This window comes from Barbus barbus (genome assembly GCF_936440315.1).
Source record: "Barbus barbus genome assembly, chromosome: 18".
In the NCBI taxonomy this organism is placed as follows: domain Eukaryota; kingdom Metazoa; phylum Chordata; class Actinopteri; order Cypriniformes; family Cyprinidae; genus Barbus; species Barbus barbus.
In genome coordinates, this window is record NC_136746.1 from 10,821,413 (window position 1) to 10,839,493 (window position 18,081).

Consider the following 18,081-nt stretch of genomic DNA (forward strand, 5'->3'; position numbering starts at 1 on the left):
AATCAATTTTTTCCCCCACTGTATGTATATATATCATGTGGTATTTCAATGTTCTAAATCCAAACCCTTTGTACAACAGTAGTTCTTGTAAAAGCAGTGGAACTAAACTTTCTGTATGTGGTTAATATTTTAACCATGGCGTCTTTGACACAGGTTCTTTGAGCAGTAGGCTCATTCTTCAACGCTCTATGCGCTCCTACAGAGTTCTTCCTTGAAAAGCCTTTATGGAATTCCGGGTGTGCATACAGTAGATATTGTATGTCACCCTTTCAGTTTTTTTTTTGCAAACCCTGGTGTGTAGTATATAGTTATTGTATGCCGTGTATATTGGCTTTGTTCTACAACAAATAAACAACCAAAAAAAAAACTCAATGTACAAGTCTGTAGGTATTAGTCTCAGCCTCAGACTGACAGGACTTGGTGTAGTAAAAATATATTACTGCATTCATATCGCAACCATTTTATATAATTGAAATAATTTTGTTAGATCAATAGAGTAAGTGTGATTTCAGTATGAATTGTTTATAACTGTAATAAGCATTATTATTATCATCAGGCACTTCTTTTAACACCTGTGTGTGTCTATAGAATATCAACACCTTTATCCGAGGCCTCTGTGCTCTCCTCTGAAGCCCTAGCTGGATGAACTTAGGGTCCTTCTGTATGCTGTTGTTGAGGAAGACATGGACACAAAAATACAAGACTTCTAGAAATTCTTCACTGGAGAAAAATTTGTGGATGTGCAGATGCATATATGCCTTTAGATAGTCTTCAATGTTTTAACTTCATGCTGAAAAATGTCATCTTGTAATATTTAAATGCATGCCCCAAATGTATGGTTTTTGTCATTGCGTTCTGCTGTTTAAGATGCATTAATAAATCACATTTGATGTCATTAAATAGAATTGAAAATATTTCCTTGCTACTTTCTGTCATATGCAGAAATCTTTCTACAGTTTTTGTCTGTGACAGATGGACTTGTTAGGATTTGAGCACATAGGTGTGGGTTCATTTTGTGGACCTTTAATGAGTAGTTTGAGAGTAGATGGCTGCATTCTAGGCGAAGTGTTCTTGGCCTTGATCAGCGGGTATTAGTCTCTATGATGACAGCCTATTCAAATATTTCTGAAACTTTTACATGTATTTTTCCAATAATTAAGCTTGACATACAAAACTGAAAGTTTGTGGTCGGTGAGTAAAACATTTCTGCGACTATTTCATATCTCAGTGGTTGAAAGTGTGTTTATGAATGAGTGCTTGTGTTTACTCAGGGAAATGCAAAAGTTTTGCGCAGTAGATATTTTTGTGTTGCCTGTCTCTTTAAGAGGTTGGCTAGTGCTAGAGGCTAGTGCTCCTCCCGCTGAACGCGTCTCTGTCCCACGCCAACTGACACGCAGCCGTTGAACCGCAAGCCGTGAGTATTATTCGTTTTGCTTTGTTTTTAACTTTTGCGCATTAATGCAGATAATATTGTATATTATGTTCGTATTGTCAACGCTTGTATCTGGTATTGCAACAAAAATCTAACTCTAGCTAGTCAAACAAGCTAGCCAGTAGTTGTTAGCTCAATGTACTTTAGCCTCCTGTGCAAGCGGTGCACAATAAAAACCCATCTCTAAGCTGATTCACCATTACCTACAACATTGCTTTGGTATCCTTTTAGTAACCTTACGTTTAATTAGCATATGTATATCAATTCTGCTTGGGGTCAGTAAGTATTTAAGTTATTACTTATTGATTATTTTTAATTCTTTACACTTCCACGCAGTAGATAATTGGTAGTATTCGAGTTATTTGGTAACGCTTTTGATCTTTCTAGAATTCAGTAACGTTACATAACATGAATGACAGAAGTCGGCACAAGTATCCAGGATAAACAGAGTGTGCCTAACGTTATATATAAATACCCTGTGCAGTTCAGTTGTTTTTCCATTTCTTGACGTAAATGACAGGTTTTATTTCTTATCAGGAAGCCCAGAAATGTGCATTCTGGGAGGAGGATGAGTATTTAATTTTTTAGCAGTGCAGACCTTTAATTAGATAAATCATACCTTCAGAGATGTACAGTATGTCCTTCAAAAGAAATGCACTAATTATATGTGGACACGTAGTGTTTTGCCATTTAAGTGCACTAGAAGAGTACACTTTTAAAAAGAAGTGCACTTGTTTTTGTTACTAATGCACATGTAAAGTGATTGATTTATTATAGTTTAAACTTTTGTGTTTTGCACTATTGCAAATTGCAACTTCATTACAATTATATAATTACATGACATACACATTTTAATAGAAAAGATATTAAAGTATATTTCTGTTTACAATGATTGCTTGTCAGTACAATCGACAGTATACTTTAACCATATTTCAAAGGCAATAGAATTCTGAAATACATATAAAGATGTACTTAAGTTCCTTATTTAATTGCATTAAAAATATTTTTTTATTTAATTGCAACTAACATGCAATTAAATGTCCAAAAACATTACATTTATTTCGCAATTAAAGAGGTTCTTTTGAAGAATTTTATCTCTGTAATAAGTACTTTTTAAAAGTGTACTACTTTTTCTCAAGTGTGTACACCCAGACAGTCCTTATTTTTGGGTTTCATTTTTACCTACATTGAGAGGTAAAGTGCTGTTTTCCTTTCCTCTCCAGAGCTTCCCACTGAACTGCACTTTTACCTGATTGGGAAAGGTTGGCTAAACTCACCTTGGATGTTAGCAATGGCCCTCATGCGACTGCGACCCACGCGTTTGACCCTTTTGTCACCAAGAGGAAGATTTTCTCTTTGTGTGAATAGTGGTGTCAAGTACAGAGTCTCTGTGTCCCAGTCCCCCCAGCTTGTAGCCTTTAATAAAACAGTCGTAACTCATAACTTCCCTCCAAAGTATATCCCGCTGACCATCACTACATGCCGACCAGCATTCATAACATTAGTGCTGCCCACTTCTGTCAACTCTGTATGCTTACGTGCTTTTTCAACAAACTGGCACTTCTCAAGGAAAAGCCAGAACAGCGAGTCCCCCATTAGAAAGACAAAAGGTACTGCTCCTGCCCCAGCATGTCTTAGTATAGAGTTGTTATAGCAATTACATGCTTACCTTTAGTACAAGTATGTCAGGTTTAAAAAAAGAAAAAACAGACTCTTTGGGTGAAATGGTATTCTTTGCTTACTTGGGTTGATCGTGAAAAGGAAATGACATCTTGGCTCCCACAAATTACTCTTTGTTATTGAAACAATGTTTCATGTAACCTACCATACATCTTTTCCCTGTAGTGTCATCGTCTGTCCTGGAGGGTGAGACGCTTGCTATGGGTATGTGGTCACTCGGTCTTGGTGCTGTGGGGGCCGCCATCGCCGGCATAATACTTGCAAACACTGACTTCATGCTGACTAAACCGGCAGCTGCTTCTGTAGAGTATCTAGGAAATGCTGACCTCAAAACCACCGACAGTGGTAAGAAATGAACTGAAATCCACATGAAGTGATGAGGATTTTTTAAATAAAATTTTGGCCAGTTGCTGTCATAATTAAGAAGAGCATTGAAGGAAACACAGTATTTATTGAATGTTTTTTCATCTATATCTATTCAGATGAGAGGGCTTTAAAAGCAAAAACACTCTGGGAGAACTCTGGTGCGGTGATCATGGCTGTCCGGCGACCTGGATGATTTTTGTGCAGAGAGGTAAAGTGATCATGCTCCTCATAAGAAAGTTCAGTTGCTCTTATTTTTTTGCCCAGACAAAATCTGACCACTTTTTGCATTTTCTGCACTGATTTGGGGGAAAATCTATGTTAAAGGAATGGTTCACCCCAAAAAAATTATATTTACTCACCCTCAGGCCAAGATATAAATGAGTTTGTTTCTTCATCATGTTAGATTTTAGCATTACATCACTTGCTCACCAATGGATCCTCTGCAGTGAATGGGTGCCGTCAGTATGAGAGTCCAAACAGCTGAGAAAACATCACAATAATCCACATGACTCCAGTCCAGTCTATCAGTAGATTTTACATTTTGTGAAGCAATAAGCTGCCTGTTTTTCGGAAACAAATCCATCAAGGCATTTGCTAAACGATTGCTTCTGACCAAAATACAAGTCCACAATCCATAATAATGCTTCCTTCAGTAAAAAATGTCCATTCCCTTTTCTCCTCTCATCAAAATCCACTGACACATTTTTCCATTAATTGAAGGACTGTGGATCACTTGTGAATTATTGGGATGTTTTCTCAGCTGTTTGGACTCTCATTCTGATAACACCCATTCACTGCAGAGGGTCCATTGGTGAAAAAGTGATGTATTTCTTAGATTGAATTTCTTCAATCTGTTCAACTGATGAACCAAACTCATTTACATTTTGGTCACCCTGAGGTTCAGTACATTTTCAGCAAATTTTCATTTTGGGTGAACTATTCCTTAAAAAGAAGCTAAGAATACTGCACTGCTTTTAGCTGCTAAAAGCACAAACCCATAAGTCTAAATAATGAATACACAAACATGTGGGGCTGCAGATGACATGATTATGTATCTGCAGGAGGCCTCTGAGCTGTCCTCTCTGAAGCCCCAGCTGGATGAGCTCGGGGTCCCTCTGTATGCTGTTGTGAAGGAGAATGTAGGTACAGAGATTCAGGACTTCAGGCCTCACTTTGCAGGGGAGATCTTCCTGGATGAAAAGGTTAGTAAACATTAAAGGCATAGTTCACCCAAAAATGAAAATTCTGTAATCATTTACAAACCCATAAGACTTTTTTTCATCTTCAAAACACAAATGAAGATGTTTTAATGAGTTTTCTGTGTCTCCTTTCATTGCAAGTCCATGAAACCAAAACCAAAAAGTTAATAAAGGGATCATAAAAGAAATCCATATGAATTGAGCTGCTTAATCCAAGTCTTCTGAAAGACACTCGCACATATAGTGCATAGAGCAAATCAAATATGTTCAACAGAAGCTCAATCATGCCTGCATGATTTATTACTTAATGTATTGCAGAATAGAGCATAAAGCTACCAATAATGAATTATTCATTATTCATTCTGCTTGGGTGTCTTAACTGTGCACAGCAAGCTTTTTATGGGCCACAACAGAGGATGATGGGTGTGCTTGGTTTCATTCGCTTGGGAGTCTGGCAAAACTTTATAAGAGCCTGGAGGTCTGGTCACCAAGGCAACATGAATGGAGAAGGTTTCATCCTGGGAGGGGTGTTTGTCATCGGATCTGGTGAACAGGTAATCTATTAGATATTTCATAGCACCATTACAAAGCAACAAAGTGCATTTCAGAGCTTCTTCAAACACTTGCTTGTCCACACATATCCTGTTTTTTGTTGTTTTCAGGGGGTTCTTCTAGAGCACAGAGAAAAGGAGTTTGGAGATAAAGTCAACATAGAGTCGGTTTTGGAAGCCGCTAAGAAAATTGTGGTAGAAAAGTAGATGTTGTCTTAAGTTTGTCAGGTGCAGCAAAGCTGCCAAGTTTGATTAAAATAGATTTAAGGAAAGTTCTCCCTTGATATAGAGTCACATCCCACCTCATCACACTTCATCTCTCCTACTAATGCTGTGAATAGAGAGAAAAGCTCAGGTTGTTGAATTGTTAGCACTGACTGGTACATTTAAGAGCTAAGTAACAATGCCGCTTTGTTGCATGTGGCCTCATTTTAATTCTGGTGCTTTAGTATGTACAAATGGGAGTAATGTTGTTTAATTAAGTAATATTGTTTTTGCACTTTAGAAATTGCTTGTCATGAATCATTGTATTGTTGTTTTTCACCTGCTGCGTTCGTTTGGTTGCCTGCTGCCACCCTGGTGGTTTTCTGTGGTATGTGTATTAATGAAAGTCTGTCTCCAAACTCCCATGTTGAAAGAGCAGACCTGATGCAAACACATGCTTACAAACCTGCTGGTTTCTGGTCAGTGAGCAGCCAAAGGTTCAGCTAGGGGTGGACACTATGAACAATAAACATGTCATCTCCAAAGATTCAGTTTGTCTTCATTTGAGATTCTTTTGTGCATTATTCATGTGAATTGCTGTCATTTACATTGTATTTCTCCACAACACAATTTACTACTGAGCCATTAAGCTCTAATCCCTGATTAGTATATTTGCATGTGCAACAAATACATTTCTCTGCCCACCTACTGGTATGATTGCATTTTAAAGGCAGGACTTTAACGATAGCATTTTGCTTGTTGCTCAATTACAAATCTGTGTTCCTTCTGGGGAAGCCAAGCCATCCGGTTCAGAATGTCTGATTAAAGGTATAGTTCACCCTAAAATTAACATGTACTCCCCTTCAATGAATTGTTCACCAATGGATCCCCTTGCAGTGAATGGGTACTTTCAGAATGAGAATTGAAGCAGCTGATAAAAGCATGACTTTGGTCCATCAATTAACATCATGTCAAATGAAGAGCTGTGTGTTTGTAAGAAACAACTTCACCAAGGCATTTTAACTTTAAAGCATTACTTCTGGCCAATAGGAGTCCATAATCTATAACTTTTCCTCCAGTGGAAAAGTCCATCCCTTATTGTCCTCTCACATCAAAATCCACTGACATGTTTGGTTAAAACTGTTGTCGCTTGTTAATGCTGCTTGATCTCTGTGTATTTCTTGATTCAGACAAGGCTTGTATTTTTTTTTTTTAAGTTAATGTCTATTAATTTGTTACAAACACACAGCGTCTCACTTCACGACATAAACTGATGGACTGGAGTTGGGTGGATTATTTGTGATTATTTTTTTTATCAGCTGTTTGGACTCGCATTCCGACGGCACCCATTCACTGAAGAGCATTCATTGGTGAGCAAGATGTAATGCAATGCTACATTTCTCCAAATCTATTCCAATAAAAACAAACTCTTCTACATCTTGGATGACCTGAGGGCAACTTTTACTTTTTGGTTGAACTATTCCTTTAAATCAGCTGTTGTATGTCAAATATTTTCTCGATACTTCTAAGTATGATGCCCCTCTATAGCAAATGCTGACAAAGTATAGTCTCAGTCAGACATAGTTTAACATCTTTATTATATTTTTCCAGAAAAAATACAAGGATTTAACAAACAATATAAAATGCTGGAAAAATAAAACAATAAGCACCAATAATAACATATAGAATAACTGCTGAAGTGGGTCTTTCTTTACATGCAAGTAACATCACCCTAATTATTGCACTTGCATTTGTCTGCACTTTTCATACTAAAGGAGACCGATCAATAAATTGTGCTCTAAGCATCAAGCATATGTGCAGTGATTCAGTATTCTTTTGGCGAGGTTTTATTTGGTGTGAGAATCTATATTTTGTTTTGACATATGACAATTTGATGGACAACCATAATGTTATAACTGCATATAGAAGATAACATGATCATTAACATTAACAAGTTTAAGTTCATTAACATGATAGTTAATCTGTACAATTACAACATTATGGTTTTACATCCTATAAACATTGTCAGTGGTCTAGTGCAATATACAATCATAAAATATTTGAAAGATCTTGAAATCACCACCTTTGCTAATAATTAGGTGTATTGCTGATATTACAGACAGTAAGCTGGGTCAGTGTGGTTGAGGATGCTATGACAGTCTAACGTCAGTTTAAGTTTGAAATTCTGTGTCTATCATGGTGAGCATTACTATAAATCATTGTGACGCTGGTAAGCATTACACGACCAACCAAATTTTATATGCTGGCACATTTTGAAAGAAAGAACGAGTCTTGACACTAGGTGGTCTGTGATATTTGGTGTAACAGGACATCCCAGGAAGAAATCAGACAGGTTTGTCTAAATCCCAATCAAATAATCATGTTTGCATAACAAATCCAACACTTTTCTATATCAAACTTTTTTGTACTATCATCAAAGTAACAGGGAATTTGTGCATCAAATACAGAAAGCATCAAAACCCTGACTGCTTTCTACTGGGCTACCTTTTTCAACAGCATACTTGTGTAACATTTAATGTGCTTAGACATTAGGCTAAATTATATGCCTACAATGGAGTGCTTAGATCAAAAACAACAGATCTCTACTGCCTCTTAGAGGATATGATGAGAATAACGACAAGTCTATGTGCCGTTGCACCCAAAAAGCAGAGTTGCGAGTCTGATGACCAAAAAATAAAAAATAAATAAACACTGTAAAGGATTAACTTCATCCACAAAAACAACAGGAACCAGACAACAACAAAACAAGTTTGATCATATGCACTCAGTTTACAGGGCCAGAGGCTAGTGAACTTACAAATGGTTATATCATATACTACAGACACTATGACTGACATCATCATATATATTATTACTAAAACATATAATAGATTCCCCCATGACAACCATAAAGAAATCTGATTGTTGTTCCCATAACTGTACATGTCTGAGATGTAATACATGATCAAGCAGGGCATATGAAGCAACTTCATACTCCAACCGAGCATATTTCTATTGAACATGAGCAAATTTTGTTCTTATCATTTGCTCTTGCTGCCTGAGATATGTAGAGCTTGTCTTTACGCCCAGACACATTCTGTGCTATATGGGGAAATTATTCATACAATCACAAATGCTAATAATAAGTATTAAATACTCCAAGAAATATTATTTTGACCTTTCTGCAGTACACAAACTACAATCCACGTAACCATGTGTCTTGGAGACATTTGAAATGAGCTCCAACCACACAGGTCTATAAGGCTTAGACAGAAATAATGATGAAGTATGGCCTGCAGGAAATGATATCAGTGATAGTCACCTGATCATTTTTGATGTGCTCATGAAGGAGTGCTTGCACATCTCAGGGTTTCAAGGAGTAAAGCACACCACATTGACTGCGCAAGTGCACTTAAATGGGCATATAGTGGTGCATGAAAGGTGAAAATACTCCTTCTGGCAGAATAAAGTTGAAAACCCTATTTCTGTAACTGTCTTTAGTAACAATGCACAAGGGAGAGTGGAGTTGGAAAGACGTTTGAGCCACAAACCTGGAAATCTTAGACAGGTCAGAGCTAAAGATCATTAGTGGAAAAACAAAAACATACAACATGCCTATGATAATCTAGTATAAATCAAAGTAATGAATATACTGGTAAATAAGTCTACGTGTGTGTGGTCAACACAAGATGGAGGCGTAAAGCAATGCAGCAGTTAACATTCAAGCATCTTTAACTAAATCCAGCAGCAAGTTCTGACCTTCACTGTACATATAGTCATTTTGGATAGTAGAATAACATGGGTAAAATTGACCAAAAATATATAACTCCAGACAGCAAAACAAAAATAAATATGTTCTACCCTTCAAGCTATGCCCACTAACCTCCAGCGCAGTGGAGGATATCAAAATGGGCTGCAACCTAGACCTTTCTACAGACCCTTGTTAAAATAAACAGTAGTGATGTTAGGATTGCTTTGTCGAATACTCTCTTGAAGCTCCGGCTCCAGGCTGTTCACCTTCATAGAACTTCACAGAGACAGAAAAACAACTCAAATCAGCATACAAATCAAACCATGGCAAAAGCGTTTCTAAATTAGAAGCACTCACCTCTTCTGTGGGAACAGAGCACAGCACAGCGGAGTGGCAAACACCAGACTGTGGAGATGAATATGTAAAATAAGTAATTCATTCATCGTTTTAAACCATGATTGCAGTGTATTACGAACAAACCTTAAAAACTCACCAGAGTCCAACAAGTCCAACTTGTACAGGGGCATTGAGAACCGGGAAACGCTGAGAAATTCACACATTTTTAAGAAGCAGTTTAAAACACGTCCTCTCAGACAGATTCAGATAGATGCTTGAAATGAGTCTGTTTGTGATTCCTTACCTTCATGAAGGCCTTCTTCTCTAAGGCATTCATGATAACTGGAGGAATAGCTGTTTGAGGAATAATTCACAATTTTTCAAAGGAAGAAGAAAAAATTTTTAGCTAATATTTTAGCTAATATTTAACTAATTTATTTGGCTGTGGATTATTTATTTATTTATTCACTTTTTAACGCCATGCCAGCATCAAGGCTATGTTAATGCCGATCTCTGAATAAATTATACAAGGTATACAATTAACAAGAGGTTATAAAAAGAAAATTCAGATGTACACTAGACAAAAAAAAATAAAAATTAGGAACTCCAAAATATTTATGTGAAAAATATCTAAAGCTTACCCATGGCTGGCACTGCCATGCCGATACGAGACACCACCACCTGTACGATGGCTTGCTTAGCAGCTTTACTTGATTCTCCGAGACGTTTTCCCTCAGCATCGGTAACAGGAATACCATACTTCAGCTCTCTGTAGAAGAATTGAGAAAAGAGAATAATTCTCTGACACTTTACTTAAAGCCTTATGTATAATGCATTATAAAAGTAGTTTTAATGCATTAATTATGCATTGTAATGCACCTTATGATGCATTACAATTTCAATTAAGACATTATAACACCAATTCATTGTTACACTATGCATTTTAAATTCAGTTATAATTATTTACGACAAGATATAATGTGTTACAATGTAGATTATGAATAATTATAATAATGAATTATACCCTTTAATAACCCTATATAATGCATTATACATAAAGGCTTTAAGTAAAGTGTTACCAAAAATTTGCTCAATGGTTGATTCAACACCAACATATGTATATTTTAGTAATTAAAAAAGTTCTGTCACTTACCTTTGTCTCATGAAGGGTATGTTGATACAGTTTGCTGCTGCCACTGCAGCAAATGGAACAAAACGCCCCATAATAGCTGGCAAGCGCTGAGAAAAGATAAGATATTTCAAGTCACTACTGCCATATACTGTCTAGATGAAAAAACAACAGTTAACAATTAAAGGGCTAATTCACGTTTTTCATCATTTTGGGGTGAACTATTCCTTTAATCCAAGAGAGGGGCAAATCTAATTTTTGCACAGGGTAATAAAGATAAAAATATTTAACCACTGCCTACATTTTTTTAAACATCTTTTGCTGTTTGCTAACTGGAGTAATAGCTGCTGAGAATATATGAATTAAAACAATTAAATAAAAAAAAGTGCTTTCATTTAAAATATGTCAATAATTTTGATCAAATAAACACAGCATTGGTGAGCATAAGAGATGTTAAAATAAATTAATTATTTTAATGTTAAAAATCCTCAAAAAAAAGTGAACAGTAGTGTATATATGAAAATATATAAATGAAAACAATAGTGAGTAGTAAACTGATATCTTAGGGCCAGAATTACTAACAGCTTGAGCCAGCGTAAACACTCTTTTGGCATGAAAATAGTTCTGTCAGGATTTACTAAAGACGCGCGGTGAAAAATTAGCACTGAAAAGGCAAGGACGCCATTATTTTTGTACCTGACCTTACTGAATATGCATTTGTAGGAGTTTCTGTTTCATACGCAAAATTTATGGGAGGAAAGTATTAAAATGAATCACGCAACGCAATTTACTAATGTTTGTGTTCATCAAATTTCTGGTATTTGCACCATTATTTAACGCCACAAAAAAAGCATGTCTTAAAGCAGGCGGTAATTTGCGCTGCTCTTGGTAGATTGTGCTGGTCATTATGGAAATTAACTGGCTGCGTCTGTTCTTTAATGTGTGTATTGTTAGTAAATAACCTGCAGAATTTTCCCCTCCTATCGGCACTTTTATGGAATTGCGCTCTAACGCTAATTTGCCCTGTTTAGTAAATCTAGCCCTTAATGTTAAAATATTTTGTTTGCTTAAAGTCACCCTGTGATTAACTATAAATTCTGAGTAGTTTAGTGAAAGGACAGACCTTGGTCAGAGACTTCAGTCCAAGGGCTGTTACTACAGCTCCAGTTGTAGCACTAACGTAGGCTGCTCCAAGCTGACTGCAAAAGTTCAAATAAAATATATATGTCTTAAGTATTACCGAACAGATCAGTACCATTAATATTTTACATGAAGCTCATAATTACTGATATTACAGAATACACAACTCTCCTTTATCAAGAAGCCTTGGGTTTAGAATGTTGAGTAGTGTGTTCATCCCTAAAGCATGGCAAACTATTTTAAAACAATACAAGCCTCACTGCAAAACCTGTAAATCCAGCAACTGATGCTTAGTGAAAAAATGATACAGGCAATTATGCTGTTAGATGATAAACTGCCAATAAACACATGATCAGAATGGAAACATGAATAAATGAGCATGCTGTCTGAATGTGCCTGTATTCGGAATGTGTAGTGATCATGAAACACTGGCATCTCTGCTCCATGAAACTTCATGGAGTACAAGTGGAACAGATTCCACCATTTGTATCATCATGGCAATTTGGCTCATGCAACAGCTTTCAGGAAACTAAACTGTGCAATATACCAACATAGTGTGGGCGAAATGCATCACACCATCAAGAGAGGGGCTGCCATGAGGCCTCCACATAGAAACCTAGTTTCTAGTAGCGATCTTAGCCTTCATACTTCATGGTGATTGCTGCGTCTCCACTGCGGTTAGTGTAGTTGACAATGGCGTTGAAGGACTGGTTTACCCACTGCCAAAACACCACTGCTGGGGTTGTCCTGATAACAGAGAGAGAGACTTAAATTAAATGAAAAATGCATATTTTTAAAAAATATTATAAGACTATTTTTTTTTTTTTATTAAAAACCCTTTCATAGACAATGCTGCAGTGATAAAGTGATGCAAGGCTGTAATTTGAGTCACATGTTGGTCTTGCTCAAAATGACTCATTTGCAGATGACTCACTGACCCAAGTTAAAAAATAAAAGTGTCCACAAAACCAGTAAAAAAAAGAAATGGCTTTTTTTTTTCTTAAAACATTAATCAGAAGTATTCTTTTACTTTTGATTAATGTTTTAAGAGCACAAAATACCACCATAAAAAGTGAAAATTCCACCCCTGAATCAAACCACTAAACTAAACTATTCAGTAGGAGTGCTGTCTTTTCCATGATGACTCATTTAGGAAGTATTCCCAGAACTGAGCGGGGATATTTATCCCAGGCCATGGAAAAACTGACTCAGTTTCCTTTTCTGGCTTTGATGTATAACATTTTCAGGTCTATATACACTTTCTGCCCATATGGTGTCCAGAACAATGAGTGATCCAGTGTGACTGTGTGCTTACCTGTAAAAGGTAAGCATGCAACCCGTAATGGTCATGTTCATGGGCACTTGTGCAGACATGCGTCCAACTAGCAGCATTTTCTCTCCTGTGTCTGGGTGGAAAGCAGAGTCGTAGATGTATTTGGCCCTCCATAGTTCATCTTCTGTTAGCCCAGGCTTCAAGATTCCCAACCTGTAAAAGAGGGCAAAGCAGTAGATTAACAGTAATATATGAAAACATTGACTGATCCTATGATAAACTGACAACAGCATGGGGAGCTAAAACAGTATTTAAAGCTGAAGTGTGACATTTTTGGATTTTAAAATAGTTCCTCTATCCCAGCTTAATTTGGAGAGACACAAGTAAGCCATTCGTGGGTTGATTCCTCTGAAAAGCTCTGTGGCACTTTCAAAACATTTCTATTTTTGTTTGAGTATCTTAACCAGCAACACTGACCAATGGCATTTGGGGTGGGACTGACATCTGTTTGTCTGACCAATGGAAGATGGGGGAGTGTTTGAAAACAGCCATTAAGAAGACTTCACAGGGCATCAGGGGAGGTAAATAACACATATATACTACTTCAAAAGATTGAGAATGGTAATTTGTTTGTGTTTTTTTGAAAGAAGTCTCTTATGCTCATCAAGGCTGCATTTATTCAATCCAAAATATTGTAAAATATTATTACAATTTAAAATAACAGTTTCCTATTTTGATATGTTTTAAAATGTAATAAATCCTATTATGACAAAACTGAATTTGCAGCAGCTATTACTCTAGTCTTCGGTGTCACATGATCTTTAAAAAAACATGCTGATTTGGTGCTTTAAGACATTTCGTATTATCAATGTTGAAAACAGCTGTGCTGCTATTTTTGTGGAAATTGAGATGCTTTTTTTTTTAGGATTCCATGATGAATAGAAAGTTTAAAAGAAATTGAAATTGAAATTTCTTGTAACAAAGTAAAAGTCTGTCAAAAACGCTGTAAATTTTTTTGCTGAATAATTTCTTACAAAAATACTCTTATACCACTGTTCAAAATTTGGTTCAAAAGAATACTAAATGTTCATTATATAAAAGTCTCTTATTTGAGCAGATTTTCATTTCACCATAGTTCCTCTTTTGACAAAGTGAAACCTTGCTGCTATTTATGAAAACAAGACAAACGAGATGCACAGATGTAATTAGCAGGGCCTAGTTTCAAACAATAAATCCACGCTACAGTGTTTTAAGAGTTTATTTAGAAAGGGAAACGAACATTCTATATATTGCACTCTAAAACTTCTCCAGTAATGTTGTGATTGGTAATTCTACAGTTTCTACATTATGTTAAAGTAAAGGATTTCACCCCTGAAGTTCACAAATACAGCATTAAAACAGACCAGAGAGATCACAGACCTGTAGTTCTCCACAGTTACTCTGGCATCCTCCAAAACCTCACTGGACAGCAGCACGTTTCTGGGGTCTGTCACCATGAAGAAGTGCTGAGCTCGGCCCATAAACGTGCCCTGGTCCCATCGTGCTTCCTTAATGTTGATATTCAGAGGCAAATCTCCAGACATCCTATCGGCTTCTGTGAAGATCACAAAGAAGTCTGGGTTATAGCGACCAATTAGACTGAAAAACAAAAGGTTTAGAAGTTGTTTAAACCTGATTTGTCAGTAGCCCCTCACTGCAGAACAAAGATCCAGGGGACAGGGTTGAATCCACATCTAGGGGGTGGAGATGGGTAGGTTTAGGGGTGGGTGGGTTTAGGGATCAGGGGGTGCAGACGGGTAGGTTTAGGTACATGTAAGGTGGGAGGAGTTGGATGTAGATCCTACCACGCCCCCTGGATCTTGTGTTCTGCTCTGATTTGTGGGAACAAGGTAAGTTTTAGACTAAAGACTGAGACAAACAAATGACTGAGATATCGGTCATGAATGTTGAACTGCATCTATGCCAACATAGTTGTGGTAGGTGACATAAAATAGTCCCAAAGGTGAAAGCAAAACCAAGAAAATGAATGACTGGAGACATAAAAAGTAACAGCTTTTAAACCATATTTTTGTTTTAAATGCTTATTTTAAAATGCTTATTAGTATGCACACCTGTAAACAATCATGCCTGACAGATGAACATGTGAGATTAGCAATACATAGAAAGAAGGAGGACTGGCCGGGGCTGTTAAACTCGCACAGCTGTTTACTGCAAAAAGTATGTAAATAAAAAGTTTATTAACTAAAGAAAATAGTATTGTGTATCTACCACGGAAAACGAGCGATATAAACCGCATATTTACAGCTAAGTTACTGAAGCTAATGCTAGCTGCTCTCCTGGTGTTGTGAGGTGAACTGACAAGGACATGCAAAATACCGACATTTCCTATGACATGAATTTCATCTCATTTGACCGAAGCCGTCACTTTGTTAAGCTGCTTTGTATGTGCATTTTTTTACTTAACTTATAAAGTAAGCAATTTAATTATGAACAAACTCATATCCCCTTAAACTGGCTAAAATACCGTTAGCTAGCTTCAACATAATCTCACGTAACGTTACATGAACACAACAACAACCAAATCAAAACAGACAAAGGAGCGTTTTTGTTTAAAGAGTCATTCAGTAAAATATCTGACACAGATCTTGCTAAATCACCACAGGTAAGGTTCAGCTGCAGGTACCTCAGTCCTGACTGCTTTCCTCTGCGTGACGACAGTACACTCACTGAACGCACTTCCGGTCTCGCCTTGAAAATCCGCCTGAAGAGGGCTTAAATGATGAACTGACACTTTTTGTGTGAAAAGGCGGTGTTTAGAGTAGAGAGGTCTACAGTTGGCTCGTGAGACTGGGCGTGGAAGAGAGCTGCGCTGTGATTGGTTGTTGGTTCTGAAGGCGGGCGTGGAAGAGAGCTGCGCTGTGATTGGTTATTAGATTCGTGATTTCCTGATAGGCCTCCATTCATTGGTAGCGCTAGACTCCAAGGAGTTGATCTAAGGAGGGTTTTCAGCTTTTTGAAGGTGCGATTTAAGCGATTTTGCTAAATTTCAGCCAGATATAAACAGAATTATTCCTTCAGCCACACAGTCCGCAATGAAGGGCACTTGCTCCAAAGTCCAGCCCCTCCAGCGAAACAAAATAACCCTGCGTCCCAATGTGCATACTATCCAACCTATCTGCCCTAAATAGTATTGAAAATTACTAATATCTCATTTAATTTAGGATAGATAGTATGCACATTGGGACGCAGGCTGAGAGTGACTGGCAAAACCGTTTCTGATTGGCCAAACAAGGTGTGTTTTTAAATATATTTACGAGGCATATGATTATCACAGACAGGTATAATATCTGAAAACATCAATTTCAGTCATATAGTATCAAATATGTAAGTTACCTATGGTATGCAGTTTGGGATGTTGCATTTTGTGATATGGTGAGGCAGAAATTTACATGTAGGCCTACAATAAATAGGCCAACATTAAAGGAAGGTCTACATTAAATTATTAATTTCAGTGGCGAATTGAATTTACACGGCAATAAAATTTTAGTTTATATACACTTAACCCGTTTAATCCCACATTTTCCCAGACTTGAAAATATCCAAATGATGTATCATTAGTAACCCTTGGAAATAATCAATTATTTATTTATTTATTTTTTTTTTTTTTTTAAAGTGTGTGAAACATTGTGTTTTATGGTCGGTCACAACTGATCACATTCATTATACAACATTATACAACACTGATAGGAATACTGAGATAAAAGACCAAAAATACAGTTGTCAATGTATATTGTTGTTGCAATTGTTATAAAATTATTGTAGCATATCATCAAATTTTTATTTTAGTGCTACCAGTATTACGGCATCAATATTGTAACTTATTTGTAACATTGGAACTTTTCATTTAGGCTAATGCAATATTTTGTCATTGCAACATTTAGTGCAGCCTTCACTAACAGCAACAATTAGATTTATATGTATACCTAAATGCACAAAACTGAATATATGTGAATAAATATATTAACACCTTAAAGATATAATGTGGACTAACAATCTTTTTCATATCTTTATGTTAACATACTTTACTAGCCTTTTGTTTTGGAGCATTGATGTGGCCATCATCTTCTCATTGTGCAAACAGGAAATAAACTGCTCTGGTCATGTGGCAATTGGCACTCAGCATTTAACACTGCCCCTGCACATATTTAACTGAGACCCTTTTTTCCATATGTGCAGGGAATGCACTAAAACATCAGTCAGTAAGGTTTTTAGAGCTTTATAAATGAAAACCTTATTTACAGGCACTATTGTGACCTGTGGGATTAACTGGGTTAAAAACCAAATTCACAGAAAAGAAATGTCTTTAAATGACCACTACATGGCAGTATAGTGTCATGAAAGATGTTCTGATCTTGATGCTCCAAAGGGGGTCACTTACAGCTTATCCTGAAGACGAAACCACATTCACCATTTGATCCAAAGAAATTCTCTAGATCAAACACCCCTACTTGCAACCATTTAATCATGATAGATAATTTAACCACCAAAGAGAAGAGAAGCTTGGGCTACATCTTGTTGAAATACTCTTCATTTAGTGCCTGACATGGCTTACCTGCAGACCAACGTGAGACTTAATTGGATCTGTTCCACAAGACCAATGTTCATATAATACTCTTATGCTATGAGTGACGATTGTCAACCACTGGACCAAATGAGTTTGTGCAGTGTCCTTCTGAGCAGCTCCACATAATCCAATCACATGCCCTGAGAGGCGGGCTTAAAGAAGGCTAATATTGTCTTTGTCTCAGGTGAGGTCATGCGGCACAACATGGAGACAGGTAACGGCATTTAACTTTATGCAACTTTATTTTCATTTATGCATCACATTAACAACGGCCTAAGTGGGATAAGTAAATACGGTAAATTATCTTTTATTTAGGATTAATCTTACTGGTAATGTAAGTAATTTCCTACTAACTTGTTGACTGCATCTGTGCCTAAAGGATCTCATAGAGGAAGA

At 36.8% G+C, this 18,081-nt stretch overlaps 2 protein-coding genes across 7 annotated transcripts; one reads left to right on the top strand and one right to left on the bottom strand.

Annotated features, from left to right (window-relative positions):
- The first annotated feature begins 1,324 nt into the window (after window positions 1-1,324).
- Window positions 1,325-5,982, top strand: selenou1a (selenoprotein U 1a). 2 transcript variants are annotated; one of them, XM_079439874.1, is made up of 7 exons: window positions 1,335-1,414; window positions 2,656-3,042; window positions 3,278-3,457; window positions 3,595-3,686; window positions 4,540-4,680; window positions 5,067-5,231; window positions 5,340-5,982. In XM_079439874.1, exons 2-7 carry the CDS (start codon window positions 2,715-2,717, stop codon window positions 5,433-5,435), a joined length of 1,002 nt encoding a protein of 333 aa, XP_079296000.1. In that variant the 5' UTR covers window positions 1,335-1,414; window positions 2,656-2,714; the 3' UTR covers window positions 5,436-5,982. The 2 variants fall into 2 exon arrangements, with proteins under 2 accessions (XP_079296001.1, XP_079296000.1); XM_079439875.1 differs by lacking the exon at window positions 2,656-3,042 and having other exon boundaries at window positions 1,325-1,414.
- A 1,031-nt stretch (window positions 5,983-7,013) lies between these two features.
- On the bottom strand, window positions 7,014-15,830 carry LOC306884721 (sideroflexin-1-like). 5 transcript variants are annotated; one of them, XM_079440863.1, is made up of 12 exons: window positions 15,745-15,828; window positions 14,733-14,932; window positions 14,481-14,655; window positions 13,104-13,274; window positions 12,437-12,535; window positions 11,772-11,847; window positions 10,673-10,758; window positions 10,161-10,288; window positions 9,824-9,873; window positions 9,677-9,726; window positions 9,541-9,588; window positions 7,014-9,459 (listed from the first exon to the last, which is right to left on the bottom strand). In XM_079440863.1, the coding sequence occupies exons 3-12, from the start codon at window positions 14,642-14,644 to the stop codon at window positions 9,363-9,365; spliced, it is 969 nt and encodes a 322-aa protein (XP_079296989.1). In that variant the 5' UTR covers window positions 14,645-14,655; window positions 14,733-14,932; window positions 15,745-15,828; the 3' UTR covers window positions 7,014-9,362. The 5 variants fall into 5 exon arrangements, with proteins under 5 accessions (XP_079296989.1, XP_079296988.1, XP_079296991.1 ...); XM_079440862.1 differs by lacking the exon at window positions 14,733-14,932 and having other exon boundaries at window positions 7,015-9,459; window positions 15,745-15,830; XM_079440865.1 differs by lacking the exon at window positions 14,733-14,932 and having other exon boundaries at window positions 7,015-9,459; window positions 14,481-14,699; window positions 15,745-15,824.
- Window positions 15,831-18,081: the final 2,251 nt, after the last annotated feature.